The sequence below is a fragment of the Artemia sp. Qi Xiang Cuo genome, chromosome 19 (assembly GCF_049724085.1).
Source record: "Artemia sp. Qi Xiang Cuo chromosome 19, ASM4972408v1, whole genome shotgun sequence".
Taxonomy (NCBI): domain Eukaryota; kingdom Metazoa; phylum Arthropoda; class Branchiopoda; order Anostraca; family Artemiidae; genus Artemia; species Artemia sp. Qi Xiang Cuo.
The window spans coordinates 5,643,350-5,660,895 of NC_142812.1; the positions used below are offsets into that span (position 1 = coordinate 5,643,350).

Genomic DNA, 17,546 nt, shown 5'->3' on the forward strand with positions numbered 1-17,546 from the left:
TAGAATTCCCCTCCCTATATTCTCGAGAACTGACGCTACTGTCTTAACAGCATAGGTGAAAATATTTGTAAAAATGTTTGTTTCAGATTGAGCATAAGCGACGGAATTTGATTCCCGTAAAAATCAAACCTCCCCAAGGATTTAAAGACTATTTAATGAACCGATGTTCTTACGTCTTAGCTGGCAATGCTTCCTCGCGGATGGCAGTTGCAATGTTGTCTACTCCACAGAATCTTTCCACCCCAATGCAGGAGCTATTCACTCAACAAGAAAAGGAGAGATACAAACTCCGCATGCAGGTAAATATAACGTTATAACGTAATATAACGTTATATTACGTAAATATAACGTTATAACGTAAATATTACCTATTTAATTGTACTTAATTAATTACTTAATTGTCTTACATTAATGTCGTGGTTGCTCTTAAAGAGATGGTTCATTTGCAATGACACGATGGAAGGGGTTTAGCTGCTATGGAACTCCTTCTCTTTGCCCAGTGGTGTCTATAAGATAATGAATTTAATTGGTGCAATTGGTAAAATTAGAGTAGCAATAAGTGTTGGATCTCAGTTCCTGACAAAACGCGATTACACGGCTTTAAAATTCCACAGAATCTTCTGTTAATAGCTATATTTTATATAGCTATTGACCATGTTATTTTTAGTCGTTTTACGTATTTGACGAGAATGTAAATTTAGCCTTTTTGAACTTGTGGGTAGTCGCTCTGAAATATACCATTCATTTACTGATTCAAAAGACATTATGTTGAAGTTTTCGCCAAATTTGTACTTATAGCACTTAAATTTAAAGCACTAAATCGAATGGTCAAATTCATTTTCTCATACCTTAGTCAGTTCTCAAGGTACTTAGAAATTCCAGGTTTTTTTCAAAAGTGCTACATTTTTACTGATTCTTCCAAAAAATGGTTCTGTTACAAATAACTTTTGCCGTAAAAGAAGAAAAATCAAAGTGCATTTTTCAGTTTTTTCGTTCTTGTAAAATTTAACTGGTTTAATATAACTATATTCAGATCGGTTTTATTAATACCTTACGCTTAAATTAAAAATACTCACAAATACATTTAATAAACAAATTCTGGATCACAATCCATAATAATTGGCCCTCTAGCTCAATCCTGTTGAGGAAAAAACACGATGAAAAATTTTCTTCGTAAATTAGCCCTACAATGAGGGGGGATTCAGGATTTAAGAAATGCCTTTGGGTTGGGAACTCATCGGCCGGTTATCACATCGGCTGGGTATAAATATGGCTATCACATCGGCTGGGTATAAAACTGGCTATCACATCGGTTGGGTATGAAAAATTGATCAAATATAATTTTAAAAGTTATGCATAAAATCCCCCTTTACATTTTTTCCGACCCCCTGCCCGGGAATCAAAATGATTTTGGCCCTTAAGATTTGGACATGTTCCCATTCAAGTAAACTAGGATCAGGAGTATTAAAATAATTAATCATAAACCAAGGTTTACCCAATATTCCATCAATTTGGAGACTACATCGATGTCGGTTCCCTCATTGTCAAAAACTGTAGCAAGAAGTACTAATACTACTACTACTAACAACTTACTGCAGCACCAAGGTGCTTGAGACCAACACTGCTACGCACGCTTCTCCATCCCAATCTATCCAAAGCCTCCCTCTAGACCCTCCCAGGAAGCTCCAATTTCCCTTAAATCTTTCTTTATGTCATCCTCCCACCCCAGACGAGGACGACCTGCTTTCCGTTTAGCCCTAGACTGTTAGCTGAAATGGACAATTTTCGGCAATCTGTCATCCATCATCTGCAGAATGTGCCCTAGCCATCTCAACCTTTCTTTCATTATAGCCCTAGAAAGCGGGATTGAACCTCAATTTTCGTACAGCCTACTGTCGGAAAGACGGTCAGTCAGCCAGGTACCCAGAACAATCCGTAGGCAATTTCTCTGGAAAACATCTAGCAAATTTTCATCCGCTTTTCGGAGCGCCCATACTTCAGAGCCATATTTGACTACTGTCATCACTGTAGCTTCCAATATTACAATCTTGGTTTGTATCTTCCTATTCTTCCAAACTTTTTTTTAACTTTGAAAAAGCAGAATAGCCTTGGCTATTCTACTTTTAACATCTTCAATGCTCCCACCGTCTTTACTAATAATACTACCAAGGTAAGTGAAGCTGTCCACCTGATCAATCTTTTCGTTACCCAACTTAACCTTTTCATCTTTACTTGTTCCTAGCCTTAGTGACTTAGGTTTTTTACCATTAATTTTCAAACCTATGCCATCACCCTGAACTCGCAAAACCCCTAAAAGTTCATTCATTTTGCTCACACTTTCATCTAGAATGCTTAATTCATCAGTATAATCTAAGTCCAGGAGACTTTTTCCTCCTCATTTGATTCCGTGGTCTCCTATTGCCTTTCTTGTGGCAATTACTAAGGCGCTATTATGCTGAAAAACGGAATGAACCTAGTGCAATGCTAATCTGGCTCTAATTGCGAGTTTTGTGCTAATCTGACGCAAGGTCGCTAACTTCTTCTAAAATTTATTTTATGTTTTATATAAAAAAAAGAAATGTTATACTGGCTCTCAAATCTCAAAACGCTATAAGATTTTTATTCAGTACAGGTAAAGATGTAAATCCCAAAAATATATACAAAATGGTGTATATAGAATCGATTGTTCTTGTGGAAAAAATTGAGAGGGAGTAGTCAATTAGGACTTGTCCCAATTAAAGATACGAACGGGGGCACAATTAGGAAAGAAACGGGCGGAATATACTGAGAATATGATAAACCATGGTAAAGATATAAATTTTTTTAATTTCAGCGCTGACGAAAGTGCAGCCAGGGAGAGAAAAGGTGTTAGATGAACCTGATCTGTACTTGCTCACTGTCACTACTATCTGCAAAAAAAAACAAAAAAAAAACATGCTCACTATGGTCTGCGTAAGGCAGGTACTGATCTCCTGATTCGCTGCCTTCGACTGGGACTACGATTCATGTCTGGAGGCAAATCATCCAATGCTTCCCATGTTTTCCCCACAGATAGTTATTTGGAGCTGGGCATTGGCGCCCATAACCTGAATTTTAGGGAGGGGACTTAGCTGGTCTAATCGGCACTTCCAATGCTGTGTAATAGAAATTTCAAAACAAAAATATAAAATATAAGGCAGCATCATTCAGCAAGGTGAGCTGGAGCCCCCCTCTCCCCTCCCCCCACTGGGCGCCCATGGAGCTGGGTCGACTCTACCTTAGTCGGCCCTTAATCACACCGCTGACCCCCGTCCCAAATTTGCTGTACCTTTCGTCTATTTTAATATTTTTTAAAAATACTAGGGCCGTTCTTTTACTGATCTTTGTGATGAGATCTTACATCTTATAGCGTTCTTTTGTAAACGTCTTTCATCATTCTGCTCTGATCGGCGGTCTAAGAACAATGATGAGTATATCGTCAAAGTTCTCTCATCATTGTTCTATATGGAAGAAAGATGGCGTTTCTTACACTTTTTGCTTACATCAGTGAGCTGTAAGATCTTAGAACAAAGATGAGTTAAAAGAACGGAAATCTGCAGAAAGATTTGAGTTCTTAGATGTAAGATCTTAGTGTAAAAGAACGGGCTTACTATCTATTTCAAATATTATCCTATGGTTAATCAAACTTCATAAGTATTTTCAAAATTGTTATCTTGGCAGTACATTTAAAAACTGGTACTAAAGAGAAAATAAGACATTGTTATTAAGTTTTCTACTAAAGAGTATGCTATTAGTATTATTTAGTTTACGTCTATAACGCTTTTTCGTAGGACCTATCACATTATACATTAAGGCGAAAGGATACTGGAAATTAAACCTGGTTCTTTGAATTGCGCCTCTGGAACCTTGGACTACTGTATACATATGAAAATTGCAAAAATCGGGAACTTAATTTTAAATGAAAAAGACCTTCATATGTAGCTATGCAGTCTTTGGCGTAAAAATTAAAAAAAGGAAGCGTGGTTGAAAAATGAATGAAAGCTTAGCTAAAAAAAAAAAAAATTATAAAAAAGCATAAGAAGCTGCAGTTTTGCTAAGGCGGTGTAGTTGTCTTTGGGAATTAACAGATTGTTCGTGTTTGAATTTTTTTAAGTGCCGAAACCGCTGTCAAAATTAATTAATTAGTTTTTATTTATTTTCACGGTTCAACATGGCAACACTGAAAATAATATGGTACTGCCCTAAAGACTTCATAATTTTGAAACAACCAAAAGAGAAGTTTTAGAAAGTCGTAGTTTTCAAATAGGACTAGATTAAAGATGGGCCCAGGAAAAAAATTTGTGTTTTGATGTCCTTGGCACGTTAAGCAAATACAGTTCCCGGAGAAACAAATTATCCGGCTTATCTTAAATCTAATTGGCTCTTTCATGTGAAATCTTAAACCAGTAAAAATAACAGATGTATTTTGAGTCACAAGATAGAAACATATTGAGCTTTGTTTTCAGGCCACCTACATCCAACACGGAGTTCGACACGGGTTATGCAGATTATCGTTTTGGGTGCCGAGTTCAACACGGGCGAATGTCTTTTCACAACCTGTGTTCAACCATGCTATTCTGGTGCGTTACAATTTTGAGGAACCAGTGTCCAACACACTTGGAACCCGTAAGATGAAAACTCTTAGTTTGCTGGGTTGAACACGGAGAACTTGAAAACGATTTTTGTCGAACCCGCTTGAAACCCGCTTCAAACCCGGTGCATGAAAACACAACTTTGCAGTGATTAGAAACATTGACGGGTATATCAATGGCGATTTAGGTGAATTGGCAATAATAAAACACTAGCAAACGTTCATTTTTTGCTAGAAGAAAGCTAAATAAATAAAACATTATAAAAAAGAAAATAAAATATATTAATTAAAGCAGAGATAATTTATTTGCCTGTTCTGCCCGTTGTTACTTATTCTTTGATATTGTCACCAACAAAATCTGGGCTCCCCGTTGGCATGTTTGATCCTCCATACCCTGTTATTAGTATCATTTTTAAACTTCAGGGGGGGGGGGGTGCACATTGACCATTGCCATCAAAAGGAGGTGGCCAAAATATTAAAAAATAACATAATCAGTTCAGGTCACACTTCCCATTTGGCACCACAAACCGTAGGCCTACATTTTCCATCAAATCTAATATACCGATATTTATATTATTCCTAAAGATGATATGTACTACAAAAAGAAGTTTTATTTTTTTAATATTTGTTAAAATAAAAAAAGAAATTACTAGCTGGATGAAATTTGATTGAAGGTCATATTTGTAGCATTTGGTTGAGAAAGAAAAATTAGTGTTATCTGTGGAGCAAGAGATCCTGCGCGTTCATGGCCGAGCGGCTCGAGCGTCAGCCAATCAGAGTCTTCCATATTCTGCCTGTACTATTCTTCGAGATGAAGAAGTGTATAACCCCATCACTCCTGAACAGGAAGCCAAGGAGATTAATGCCAGGTCCAGATTTACAGGGAGGCTGTTATTGTCCTGGCTGCAGGATGTTGATGACAAGTGGGAAAAAATTAAGGTCTGTCCTTTTTTTCTTTTTTCTTTTTTTACAAGACAATTAAATCTATTATAGACTCTTTGTAAATATTCGAATCTGGAATTCTAAGATAATTAATAGTTTATTGTGATGACAACATATAATTTAACATATGAAAATTTAATTTAAAACTGATTTAATTATAGTTTTAAGTTGACGATAATTTATCATATAATATCCGACAATAATTAATCATTTGATAATAATTGCTCATCACTTCTTCATGATTTAATATGAAATTTTAACGATTTAATTTAACACTGTTCTATTACTAGTTAATTTTTTTTTTCTTTTCAATTTCATAACTGGAGACTTGATAATTTAATACTCATGTAGCGACTTAACTTGATAATAATTTGTAAATTAGCGTTTGAAAATTAGCACTTGTGATTTAATCAGTGGTTCCAACCGGTGGTACGCGTATCCCAGGGGGTACGCTAAACCCTCGCAGGGGGTACGCGAAGGTCCCAAAATTAATTTAGTCTACATCTTTAAAACTTTTTTCTGACTCAGTTCCAACATTTCCCTCAAAATCTGATAACCCATTGTACGTAATTTTAGACTCATTTTCAAAACTTTCGCTTTCAGTAACCCGCTAATTTTTCTCCATAGCCGTAAGGTTTCTATCAGTTCAGTCACAGACAATTTGAACCCAACGATTTCAGTATCTTGCCATCTGTTGAAACACAAAGTTCGTGAATTGTGGTTGCAAACAAAAATGGATAGATTCCTGATCAGGAATAACAAGAAGCCGAATGATGGTACCCTAAACTCAGAACCTGCACCTAAGAAGAAGAAATATGACGAATCATGTTCGGTCAAAGTGCGTCGATATTTGTCAGAATACCTAGGGCTCGGATTTAGTGCAACAAAGTCTGATCCAGTGAATGTACAGTGCGTTCTTTGTGGTCAAGTCTTGGCCAACAGTTCCATGAAACCTGCGCATATGAACCGACATCTCATTAATGTGCACCCTTCTCATGTCGGTTAGCCGATAGAGTTTTTCAAGCATAAACAAAAAGCATTCGCTAGTAGCTGTTTGGAAATTGCAAAAGTGGAATCATTTTCTTGCAAAGCTCTCCGGGCTTCATATATTGTGTCCTATTTGGTTGCAAAACAGAAAATACTGCACACCATTGCGCAAAGTCTGCTATTACCAGCACTAGTGAAATTCAGTGAAATAATGTTTGATGCAAAAAATACTACTGCCCTTCAGACTATACCTGTGTCAAACAGTATTGTTTCAAGGATGATAGAAGACATTGTAAGTGATGTTGTCATGCAGGTTGTGCCTGCATGTTGTCATGCAGGATGTTGTCATGCAGGAGCAATTAAAGGTGACGAAGATGTTTGCGTTACAGCTTGACGAAAGCACGGATGTGTCAGTGGAAGCCCAGGTGATCGTCTTCGTCCGATATCAAGACTGTTCTGACATAAGAGAAAATATTCCGTTTTTTGACCTACAGTCAAGAACAACGTTTTTTGACCTACGTTCTTGACCTACAGTCAAGAACAACAGGAGAAGAACTATTCAAGGTGATTGAAAAATTCCTCACAGAAAGGGGCATCTTGTGGGACTGGTGTCTATCAGTTTGCAGTGATGGGGCTGCCGCCCTAACAGGGACGAATAATGGGCTCATTGCCTGGATAAGGAAGAAAAATCCAAAGGTGAAGTGGTTGCCCTGCATCATCCACAGGCAACCTCTTGCATCGAAAAGGATGAACGCACGTCTGTACAAGACCTTCAAGGAGACTTTAAGAGTGATAATCTTCATCAAAGCCTGACCACTGAACTCAAGACTGTTCAAGCTGCTCTGCTAAGAGATGGGCTTGGAACATCAACATTTACTTCTGCACACAGAAGTTCACTGTTTGTCTCGTGGGAAGATATTAAACAGAATTACCGAGCTTCGAAATGAAGTTCATATTTTTATTCTGTATCAAAAGTCTACATTAAGTTCACGTTTTGAAAACCAGCACTGGGTCTGCAGGCCGGCCCATCTTGTGCATGTTTCCGAAAAACTGAATGACTTGAATCTTCCAATGCAAGGTTTCCGGATGGACGAACTTTCCCCGGATTCGAAGATGTGTGCTTTTGTCAAGAAGTTGGAGTTCTGGCTTAAAAAGGCTGAAAGAAACAGCGTTAGTGTCTTCCCGACCCTTGACAAGTTTGCGAAAGATAGTGAAATTGATAACCTCAACACAATCTGTGATTGTATTCGGAAGCATCTGACAAAGTTGCGAGATGAACTTGTTTCATATTTCCCATCGATTATGACCCAAGATAGAACCCAGGATTGGGTCCAAAATCCATTTGTTGGAGACGTGACCTCAAGCTCTGGTCTTAGCGACAAGCTTACAGAGAATCTGATCGAACTTGCCAGTGATCGTGCCTTAGAACTGAAATTCCAAAATGTAACTGTTTCCCGATTATGGTTAGAGGTGGAAGCAGAATACAAGGAACTAAGTGAAATGTCTATTGTGTTGCCATTCGGATCCACTTAACTTTGTGAAGTGTCATTTTCGGCAATGTCATTGATCAAAACCAAACACAGAAACAGACTGAGTGTTCAAAATAACCTTATAATTGCCGTTAGTGACATCGAACCAAGATTTGATAATATTTTATCTAAAAAGCAGCCTCAAGTCTCTAATTGATTTTGTACGTACTTTTACACATTTGTGCACCGTCATATATGACAATAAATCTTGTGTTTTTGAAAATATAATTTTAGTTAAGAAAAAAGTAAAACAACGATTCTCAAGAAAGGGGTACGCAACCTTTTTGGGCCTTGATCAGGGGTACGCGGAACGAAAAAGGTTGGGAACCACTGATTTAATAATTTTTGATAATTCAATTTACTAATAACTAATTAGAGCATCACTCCTAAAATGTCCTATTACCCCATCGCTTTTGAACAGGAAGCTGAAGAAATTAATGGCGAGTCAGGGGATTTACTGGGAGGTTGGTATCCTGCCTGCAAGATGTTGATGATAAGTGGGAAAAAATTCATGTACCAATGGGAGATGGATTTAAGAGCTAACATCTTTGGGTGTGTTAACCCTAGTTAATATTTTAAGTGAACTTAAGACTTTTTATTGGAGTCATAATTTTGATTTACGGGGCTCCCTAAACTCACTAGTAACATTCAATTGCTTGCTCGGACGTTAAAAAGAAACAAAATTTAGGTTATTTTTGCTGATAACATGAAAATAATTCTTTTTATTGAAAATCAATGAAGCGTTTGTAGTTACCAGATTGGCATCCTGTATTATAGCATGGTTTCAGTGAAATTCGAGTAGCAACTTGAATCTTGTATGGGAGTGCTGATGGGGGTGTAAACTTTGGAAATAGGTTTTTCTTGCTTAAAACCAATAATTAAGATTCTAAATATATGTCGGAGATTCGTATGTGTAATTCTTCCCATGGTCACTTGAACCCGCAATAAACCCATTATCTAAAATGCAAACATTGCAAATTGTCAAGAATCAACAACCCCACTTCTTAGAAATTCTCTTTATCAGTTCTGTCAAGTGGCCAGATGTGTATCCGAATGTGGGTACCAATTTGGATTATTTAAGTCAGTTCGAATTCTGTATCTGTCCTAGCCATATGTACCTTCACTGTATTATATGTATAAATAAACATTTTATACTCTGAACACAGACTATGGGATGGTTAGAGGTTCTAGGCATTAGAGGTTCTAGGCATCCTCCACCGGTAGAACCCAGATAATAGGCCAACGCTACCATAAGGCCCTAAAGAGAAGAAGTCTCACTGTACAGAGAAATAGACAATTCACAGAGAAGTGAATAAAGAAACTTTACAGGGGTAACAGCCCCCTCCTGCTGTGGTAATTTCTGCTCGTTTTTTATTTTAGTGTTGCTCTTTACCTACGTTGAATTTTTTTCACAGATAACACTACCTTTCTTTGACGAAACGAATAAGAGTTTCGTCAAATCTTATTCGTTTCGTCAAAGAACGGCAGTGTGGCCTGTGAAAAAAAATTCAACGTCGTATATATAGGGATGATAGATCATGAAAATTTTATAACTATAAATTCAGCAACATTCTGTTTACAATTAGAAGAAGAAGATTGATCCAACCCTATTAAGAATTCAACATAAATTTAAGCAAGATTAAGGAACTCAACAGTTTGAATGAACTCAGTTTATGAACTTTATAAGCCAGTGGACCGGTAACATTCTGTAATCCGGAAGTTAATACATTTGTTTTTGTCTAAACATAGTTTGTGTTAATTATAATACTTTTGTATACCTACTGATGATGGAGACGGAATGTGTCTTCGAAATATTCAGAACTTATGTATTTGTTTTTCACTGTATAATAAAGGACTTATCCCTATTGAAACTCTTATTCGTCTCTTTACCTACGTTTGAAAAAAAGTTTATTTATTGTTTTAATTCGTTTTAATGTAAATATTTTTATTTCTGCTGTAGAAGAGAGGGTAGTCCTCATTTATGAAGACCAACCTTGTACTTTCAATGCTAAATTGTCAATTTGAAACTTATATTGACTAATGACAAAAAAGTTTCTCCAAGGGAAGTAAAGAGCGAAGTTGAAACTAAAACGAAACAAAAATTATTACTCCACAGCTTATCTAACATATATCGATGACATTAGTGCAAATAATCCAACTGGTGATATTTCCCTATGTTTGTAGGATTATATAAAACTAGCGCTATACTGAAAACAATAGCCGAGTACATAAAATAAGAATATTGATTTGGGTGTCAAAAGTATGTAGCCCCACAACAACAAACTGATCTATAACGCTTTTCATAGTCTTACACGAGCTGTAATATCAGTATCTTTCAGTAAACGATTATAATTATCTAAAACCTTAGGCCTAAAAATAAATATTATCTTCAGAAGGCAAAGTCATTAATCAGTATCCGAAGATAATGGATTGATTTAGAAGAGAAGGCCAACTCATTAATTGCAGGCCTCATTTAATATTAAGGCCTCATTAATGAAGGCCAACTTCGAACTTTCAATGCTAAATTCTCAATTTGAAATTTGTATTGATTCAATGTTTAATTAATTCCCCTCGAAAAAATGATACTTACCAAATTATTTTTTTTAATTTCTTTTACGATTATCAACATTGTTCAACATTATTCCATAATTTGTACCTTTCATATAATAAATACGAGGATTTAAGAGACTACAGGTGAAGCATGCACATAATAGCTACCCCTGGTATAACCCCATTAGATTGAATTACTGCTATAACTTTTCCTAGCTAATATACTAAATTCACAAAAATCCTTTTTAGGAGTCCATGTTGCTACGTCATCATAACGAAGCGGAATCCCTCCACGCTGTGCAAAAAATGGACTGGGAATGGCGTCTTAAAGAAACAGGATTATGTGAGCCTAAAGCTCGGGCTATTATAGATGACACTTCTGTGCCTATGGTACAAGTCAGCGATGATTTTGATTTATTACAGGCTTAGCCTTGAACTCCGTGTGGCAATTTTTGATTGATTGGTTGGCCTGACTGAAGGTGGCAACGTTCAAGTGATGAAACTTTGTTTTTCTGTTGCAGTGTTTTGAAAGTGATTTTTTAACTGTCAGTGTATCTCAGGTGGCAGACCAGCTGACTGCTTATTTATGTTGATTATATTTTAGTTTAAATATGGTATATTCAGTGATAAAAATGAGATGAGACAGGTTCACTGATGTGGTCTTGCCCAAGCCTGTTTCTGTTTTTTTTTTTTTTTTTTTCAAAAATCTTGCGTTTCTAGGGAAATTAAGGACCTTGTAGGTAAACTAATATTGGGCCCAGTAATGGTTGGGTAAAACAGAATTTCATGGAAGTCCCCTAGGTTTGCGTACAAGGTCTTCGGAGCTTGGTATAGGGGCGAAAGACTAATCGAACCATCTAGTAGCTGGTTTCTCCTGAAGTTTGCCTCAGGATAGCTGGCGCTCAAGCAAAGGAGACGGGAGTCTCATCCGATAAAGATACATAATGCCCCAATTTTAGTCTCTTCCTATACTACAGAAATCGACATGAAAACTTTTTTCTTTCAAAGATATAAATTCAAAAGACCAAGGAGATTATCTATAATGGCCCCTACCTGAAAAAAAAATTGTGCACAATCCTAAATGGGTTTTCGTGATTCCAAAATGAGTCTCCAAGTTTCATTTGATGTTTTAACTTTAGTTGTGGTTGTTATAGATATACCCAAATTTCAAGTGTCATTGTCTCATCTCAGGCCACAGGGAATTTGATAAACAAACTAGTTCAGACACATACATGGGGAAGAGGCTTTCGCGTCCGTGCTCCTCAATTCATTATTATTTTTAATGTATTTGCAAATTGTTTGTTTTCTTTCGAAGTTGCCCCCCCCTCCCGCGAAATTAATTAGTTTGGATACGCTTGAACCTGTTTACTTAGTCAAAAACCGTTGAAAATGTTATGGTAAAGCTAATAAATGAAAAGAGGAATCGTTACTCTTAAGAAATATGCGAAAGAATGAATAATTATGTTAGATAAACATATTTAAATTAAGGATGAAAAGAAAAACTGTATATAAAAAAAACAAAAAATTATAATTATCAATTGACATAATTCATGTTTCAGAAATGGTTATTTTTCGTTTCCTTATTTTAGAGTTTCCTAAAAGACCTACTGTGTAACGTTGCTTTTTTTCTTTTTTTTGTACGTTTTACTTGGGCCATTTTCCTTAAAACTTAATGTAGTTAATTGCAATAATAGATTTAATTTAACACAATTATATTCCTTTGTAGGACATCCAAATTAAATTTACGCAAATAAGCCTTCAAAAACTTGAAATAACAAACACGAAATTAATATTGTACTATAAGAGAGCTGCGGAAAAAAAATATTTCTGTAAAATGAAGAAACGAAAAATAATCATTTGTGACATATAAATTATGTCAATTGACAAATTTTGTGTTTTTTAAATATACATTCTAGGGCAGTCATCTGCCCTAGATGACTCTTTGGTTTGTCATAGTCAATTATGGCATCCATTAACCATGTTAGGCTGTAATTCCCCCTGGATACAGACATGGCTGTGGATCACACTGCAAAGTATAATGACAGGCACACCTTCAAATATTTATATCAGAGAAATTGAAATGCTCCCTTGAAATTCTAGTACATGTTTTCGTCCTATTGAGCATGAAACCCAAAATTTTGTTGAATTTCTAGGCAGTCCCTAATCAAATTATCCATTTTTTCCATCTTAGGTCTATTCATACCGGAAAAACCCTGACTTTCTAATTCTTTCTTTGCTTGTCTCAAACTTGTGAAGCTTTTATAACGGTATCACATCGTCAGTGTTGCCAAACTGAACCGTAAAAATAAGAAAACAAAACTAAATAGGTAGATTTGGCAACGCTTTTCGGCCGTAACAAATTAATTCGCCCGGATTAATTTTACTATATATAGTGAAATTAGTTATGATATTTGTAAAACCATTAAATAGCCATCTTATAACTTTATTATAAATTCCGCTTGGTACTTGCAAAGTACCAAGGGCAGTGGAAATGAAATCTGGTTGTTTAAAAAAAAGAATTTAAATATGTACACAAAATTAATTATATTTTTAATATGTTGGTTATATAAAAATGATTATATTTGTAATATGTATAAAATCATTATAGAGCCAGTAAAAATGAAATCCGGTTGTATTGCTTAAGTATATATATATATATATATATATATATATATATATATATATATATATATATTGTAATCGAATTTAAGATGTACCAGATACCAGATCCTTAATGTTTAATGTTTGTGGACAAACTTAGCTAAGTGTGTATGCTTACTTATTTTCATGGTTCAACGTGGCAACACTGACGAAATGTGGTCCTGCCGGCAAAACTTCATATTTTGGAAAAAGACGGAATTCTTTAGAAAATTGTGGTTTTCACTTATGAGTAGACCTAGGATGGGGCTAGGGGTAATAAATGTTTTATTTTGATTTCCTTGCCACGATGAATATACTGTTATTATACACATTTTCATATGAGTATTATACTTCAAGCCTAATAAGAAAAGGAAATTAATTGCAATGTGTTTGAACTCCGACTCAGTTTACTGAATAATTATAGATTTCCAGTTATTGACTTCCTGGGAATAAAAAGAGAGAACAAAAATATTGCAATAAGTGCAGTGGAGCGCGTTCTAAGGAAAATTGTCCGTTCAGAAGACTTTCTATTTGTCAGATGGTGTCTAGCCACCGGTGAATGAAATGTGATATAAGTTACGTATAATTGAATAGCTTATTTCAGTAACAGTTATCTTTTGTAATATGGAAACAAATAAATGATTTTTGAATATAATCATATAGTTTTAGTGTAACATAGAAGTGGTCAGTCCATGGGTCGACAGGTCTACGATGGAGTTCATTCATTTCAGACATTCAAGGAAAAAACTAAGTGACTTGACTATTTTGGAAAATTTACTTTTCCTTTGTTAGTTATCTATTGTCGGAATTGACGCACGCAGAGGAGGGGGGTGGGGGTATCTTTTTTAGCATTGTCAGAACTAAAGTTTTAAACTTTAGTTTAAAAAGTGAATTAAAGTTTGCTGTAATGATATATTCTATATATAATTCTTATATCTTTTATAATTTGCAGACCTACTTTAGAGCCAGAAAATATGGCGACTTATTTGTGATATATAAACACGGGATACTAAACAGAAAGTTCGTACGTGGTATGAACGAATTTTTGTCAAGCTGTAGGCCTATGATTGTTTGATAGAAATTTTTAGTCCCCTGAACATTTTAAGGTTCATTTTAATTTTTCAATAATGACTGGTTTGAAAAATTCCATTAATTCAGTTGAAGTGATATTAACTCTCTTGAACTATGCCATAATAAACTTAGTAATGCCGCAAGGATTGATCCTAGGTCCTTTGTTATTTCTAATCGATGTGAATGACCTGATTTTACGACGTTGTGGTTTTGCAAACTACTGCGGCTAGGGAACTTCACATAATGACAACGACTCCAGTGAGCTGCTGGCATTCGCAGACGGCACTACAACGGCCTTTTGAGACTCAGACATGGAAAAAACTCAAGAAAAAATGGATATTACCTTGGAAGAAACTTATGTCTGAATGGAGGAAAATCAATTTAATTTATATTTCTATAGATCGTGCGTTCTATTCTTTCAAGGGCTGGAACTCTTCTTCCAGAACTGGAATTACGAATTCCAGAGGAACGATCAGACGGCCATAAAAGGGGTTTCGCGAGGTATCTAGGTATACAATTGGACGAAAACCTTTCCTTTCTACACTACATCCAGGCTTTAGAGCTAAAACTCTCTTTGCAAAATCAAGAAACTGAAGCACGCATGTCTTCAAAAACCCTCGTCTGCTTTACAATGGGCTTTTGAAACGTCACCTGTAGTATTTTGCCGTAATTTGGCAGTCGACTTTCATATCACACCTGAAAAAACTTGATTCAGTCCAAAGCCGTGCACTGAAGACTTGGTATTGTAGACGACCACATATCTCTTAGTTCGCTTTACCGTCTGTCGTTGACACGATTTGCTTTTGATCTTGAGATGAGACAAACTCCAACAGTACGCTCTGATTTTCCCTGGATGGGTTAAAGCGTGGAAAATGGTTCCACAACAGGTAAGATGTCGGAGATCCCTTGTGCCTTTCAAAAACTAAGTTAAGCATTTAGTTAAAGGTCATGAAGTTCAAGATAATTCAAATTAAATTAGGTTTTTTCTTTGTTAAGTTAATTAGGTGGGATGGTAGTACGTCTGAGGAGGAATGAAGGAACCATAATGTTTAGTTTACTAGGTTTTGTTTATTGAGGAGGCATGTGGTGGGGTGGGAGCCATACTGCATGCTAGTAAAGATTATTCTCTGATCATGGGTCCTCAACGTGCGTTTTATCACACATCAGCATATTCTAAGCTTATTCATCTCCATTTTCACTAAATAACCCCGATTGAACCTTGAAAACTAACTTGTGCTTGTTTCACGCTGCAAATCGTTAGCTCATCGTGTCTAGATCCGGCGGCATATTTGGCTCTAGGAGCCCGAAGGTGTTTGCTCAACGATTGACAGCCAGTCTAGATCCCAGCATCTGCAATAATGGCTGAATCCATCAAGAGGCTTCAAATAGAGCTTGGTGGCATATAGCCGAGTTTTTCTTTGACTCACGGCGGCAACGGGAGGCTCTTCTGGCAATGCTTCGTTGCAGTACTTCGTAGAATCACCGGGATCTCTGCACTTGATGATATTGGATATGGGTGTCCGGTTTCCAGCCCTAGTTCGGATAATATTGCTAATTATTCCAGATTGCTTGACCTTCTTCCAGAGCAATCTTCCAGATTGCTTGACATTGCAGAACATACCGAAGGCGTACGTGCCTGGATTCGGTATATAAGGACCTGATATGTATTTTGTAGCATCATAATAAAAGTAGACTTGATATTTGTTACCAAAATGTTTTATGGAACATTGAAGGAATTCGGTGTTGAAAGGAGTGGTTTAGCCAGAGAGCGAGGCCCCTACCCCTTCTACACATAAAAGGATATGCGAAAATATGCTTTTTGGTAAAAAAAAAACACTTTATCACAATTGGGCTGCTACTCAGTAAAAAGACCAAACCCTCACGAAACAAGGTTAATTACTTTTAATGTATTTTGTTTTATCTTCTAATGCCATTCCACATTTGGCATTTCTCTATACAATCGAAAATTCACCTTGGTTCAATATTTTCAGTGCAATCAAGCCTAATTTCCCTAAAGTACGTATTTAATTCCCTCTGTCAATTAATCTGGCGGCATTGGACGGATAACCATGAGGTCCTTCTGTTAGGGCACTTACGTAGATTTTTTTTGGGGGGGGGGGGGGCTGAGTAATTAAAAATTTTTATTTCATAATTTAAATAAGGATGGCCAAGAGTTTCTGGAAGATTTAGGAATTTGAGAAAGATTAAGAAACCCCTTCCTCCTGCGACCTTGCTTCAGTCCCCTCCAAAATTTCATTAAATGTTTTTCTTCCTATAATTTTCCCACGAGCCTTTAAAAAGCCACGTTAATCAAAGCTAAAAATTTTATTTAATCGTCAAAGCATTTGATTAACAACAGAACCCAGTAAGTTCGTAAATATTTTTCTTCAAAATAACATTTAGTAATCAAAATTAACCGAAAACTTTTTGGTCACTAAACACCAATCTTTTTTTACAAAACCTTATTCGACAAACTTTAAGAAACAGCCAAAAGAATATGCGCATACATTTTCAGCCAGAATATTGTGACATAAAGATAATAACATCAAAACACCCAGAAACCTGGTCAGTCTATCTACAAGAGGAGACACCCCGCGCTGAGTACATGAAGAGCGGCTTTTTAAGGCACTACACCCCAATATAAGTTAAGTTGAGGTGCCAAAGGAGATTGAAAACTTGGCTAGCATATCAGGACCTAAGCTTTCTAACTGCCTGGTGCCACAAATGATGGAAAAAAAAAGCAATTTATCTTACTTATAATCTTACACCTGTATGTCACTCATATCATATGGTGTCAGGAGCAGGCAGGGGCGTCGTTTGGGCGTGGCAAGGGGTGGGGGCAGTTGTCCTCCCCCCCCCCAATAATGTGGAGTAAAAAAATATTATACATCCCATGCCCTTTGACTATTCAGATATGGACCCCTCTTGCCCTCGAATAAAAATGCTGGAGATTCGCCCCTGGAAGCAGGGCTGGATTTAGGAGGGGCAAGTGCCTCGGGCGTCGAAGTCTATATTCCCTCCCCGAGAAAAAACCTAATTTCAGTTCTGGTCAAGAGGATAGGAGAGTCCCCGTCAACTGCTTAGAGGATGGCAGCCTACCCTGTGGTGAAGTGCCGTCAAGCATTTGGAGGTCCTATGGAAAGGACTATCACATTTATTATTGAGGATGAGCATAAGGTTTTTGCCAACCGTCCTCCCTCCAATATAACTTACCGCAT

General features: G+C 36.5%; 1 protein-coding gene across 4 annotated transcripts in view; it reads left to right on the forward strand.

Annotated features, from left to right (window-relative positions):
- LOC148940428 (ankyrin repeat domain-containing protein 12) overlaps nucleotides 1–13,927 on the forward strand; it is a 118,002-nt gene extending 104,075 nt beyond the window's left edge. For all 4 annotated transcript variants that reach the window (XM_089104768.1, XM_089104770.1, XM_089104769.1 and 1 more), the window contains 3 exons: nucleotides 87–299; nucleotides 5,297–5,548; nucleotides 10,867–13,927. In XM_089104768.1, coding sequence (XP_088960894.1) covers nucleotides 87–299; nucleotides 5,297–5,548; nucleotides 10,867–11,046 — 645 coding nt within the window. In that variant the 3' untranslated portion in view covers nucleotides 11,047–13,927. The remainder of the gene's footprint in view (nucleotides 1–86; nucleotides 300–5,296; nucleotides 5,549–10,866) is intronic.
- Nucleotides 13,928–17,546: the final 3,619 nt, after the last annotated feature.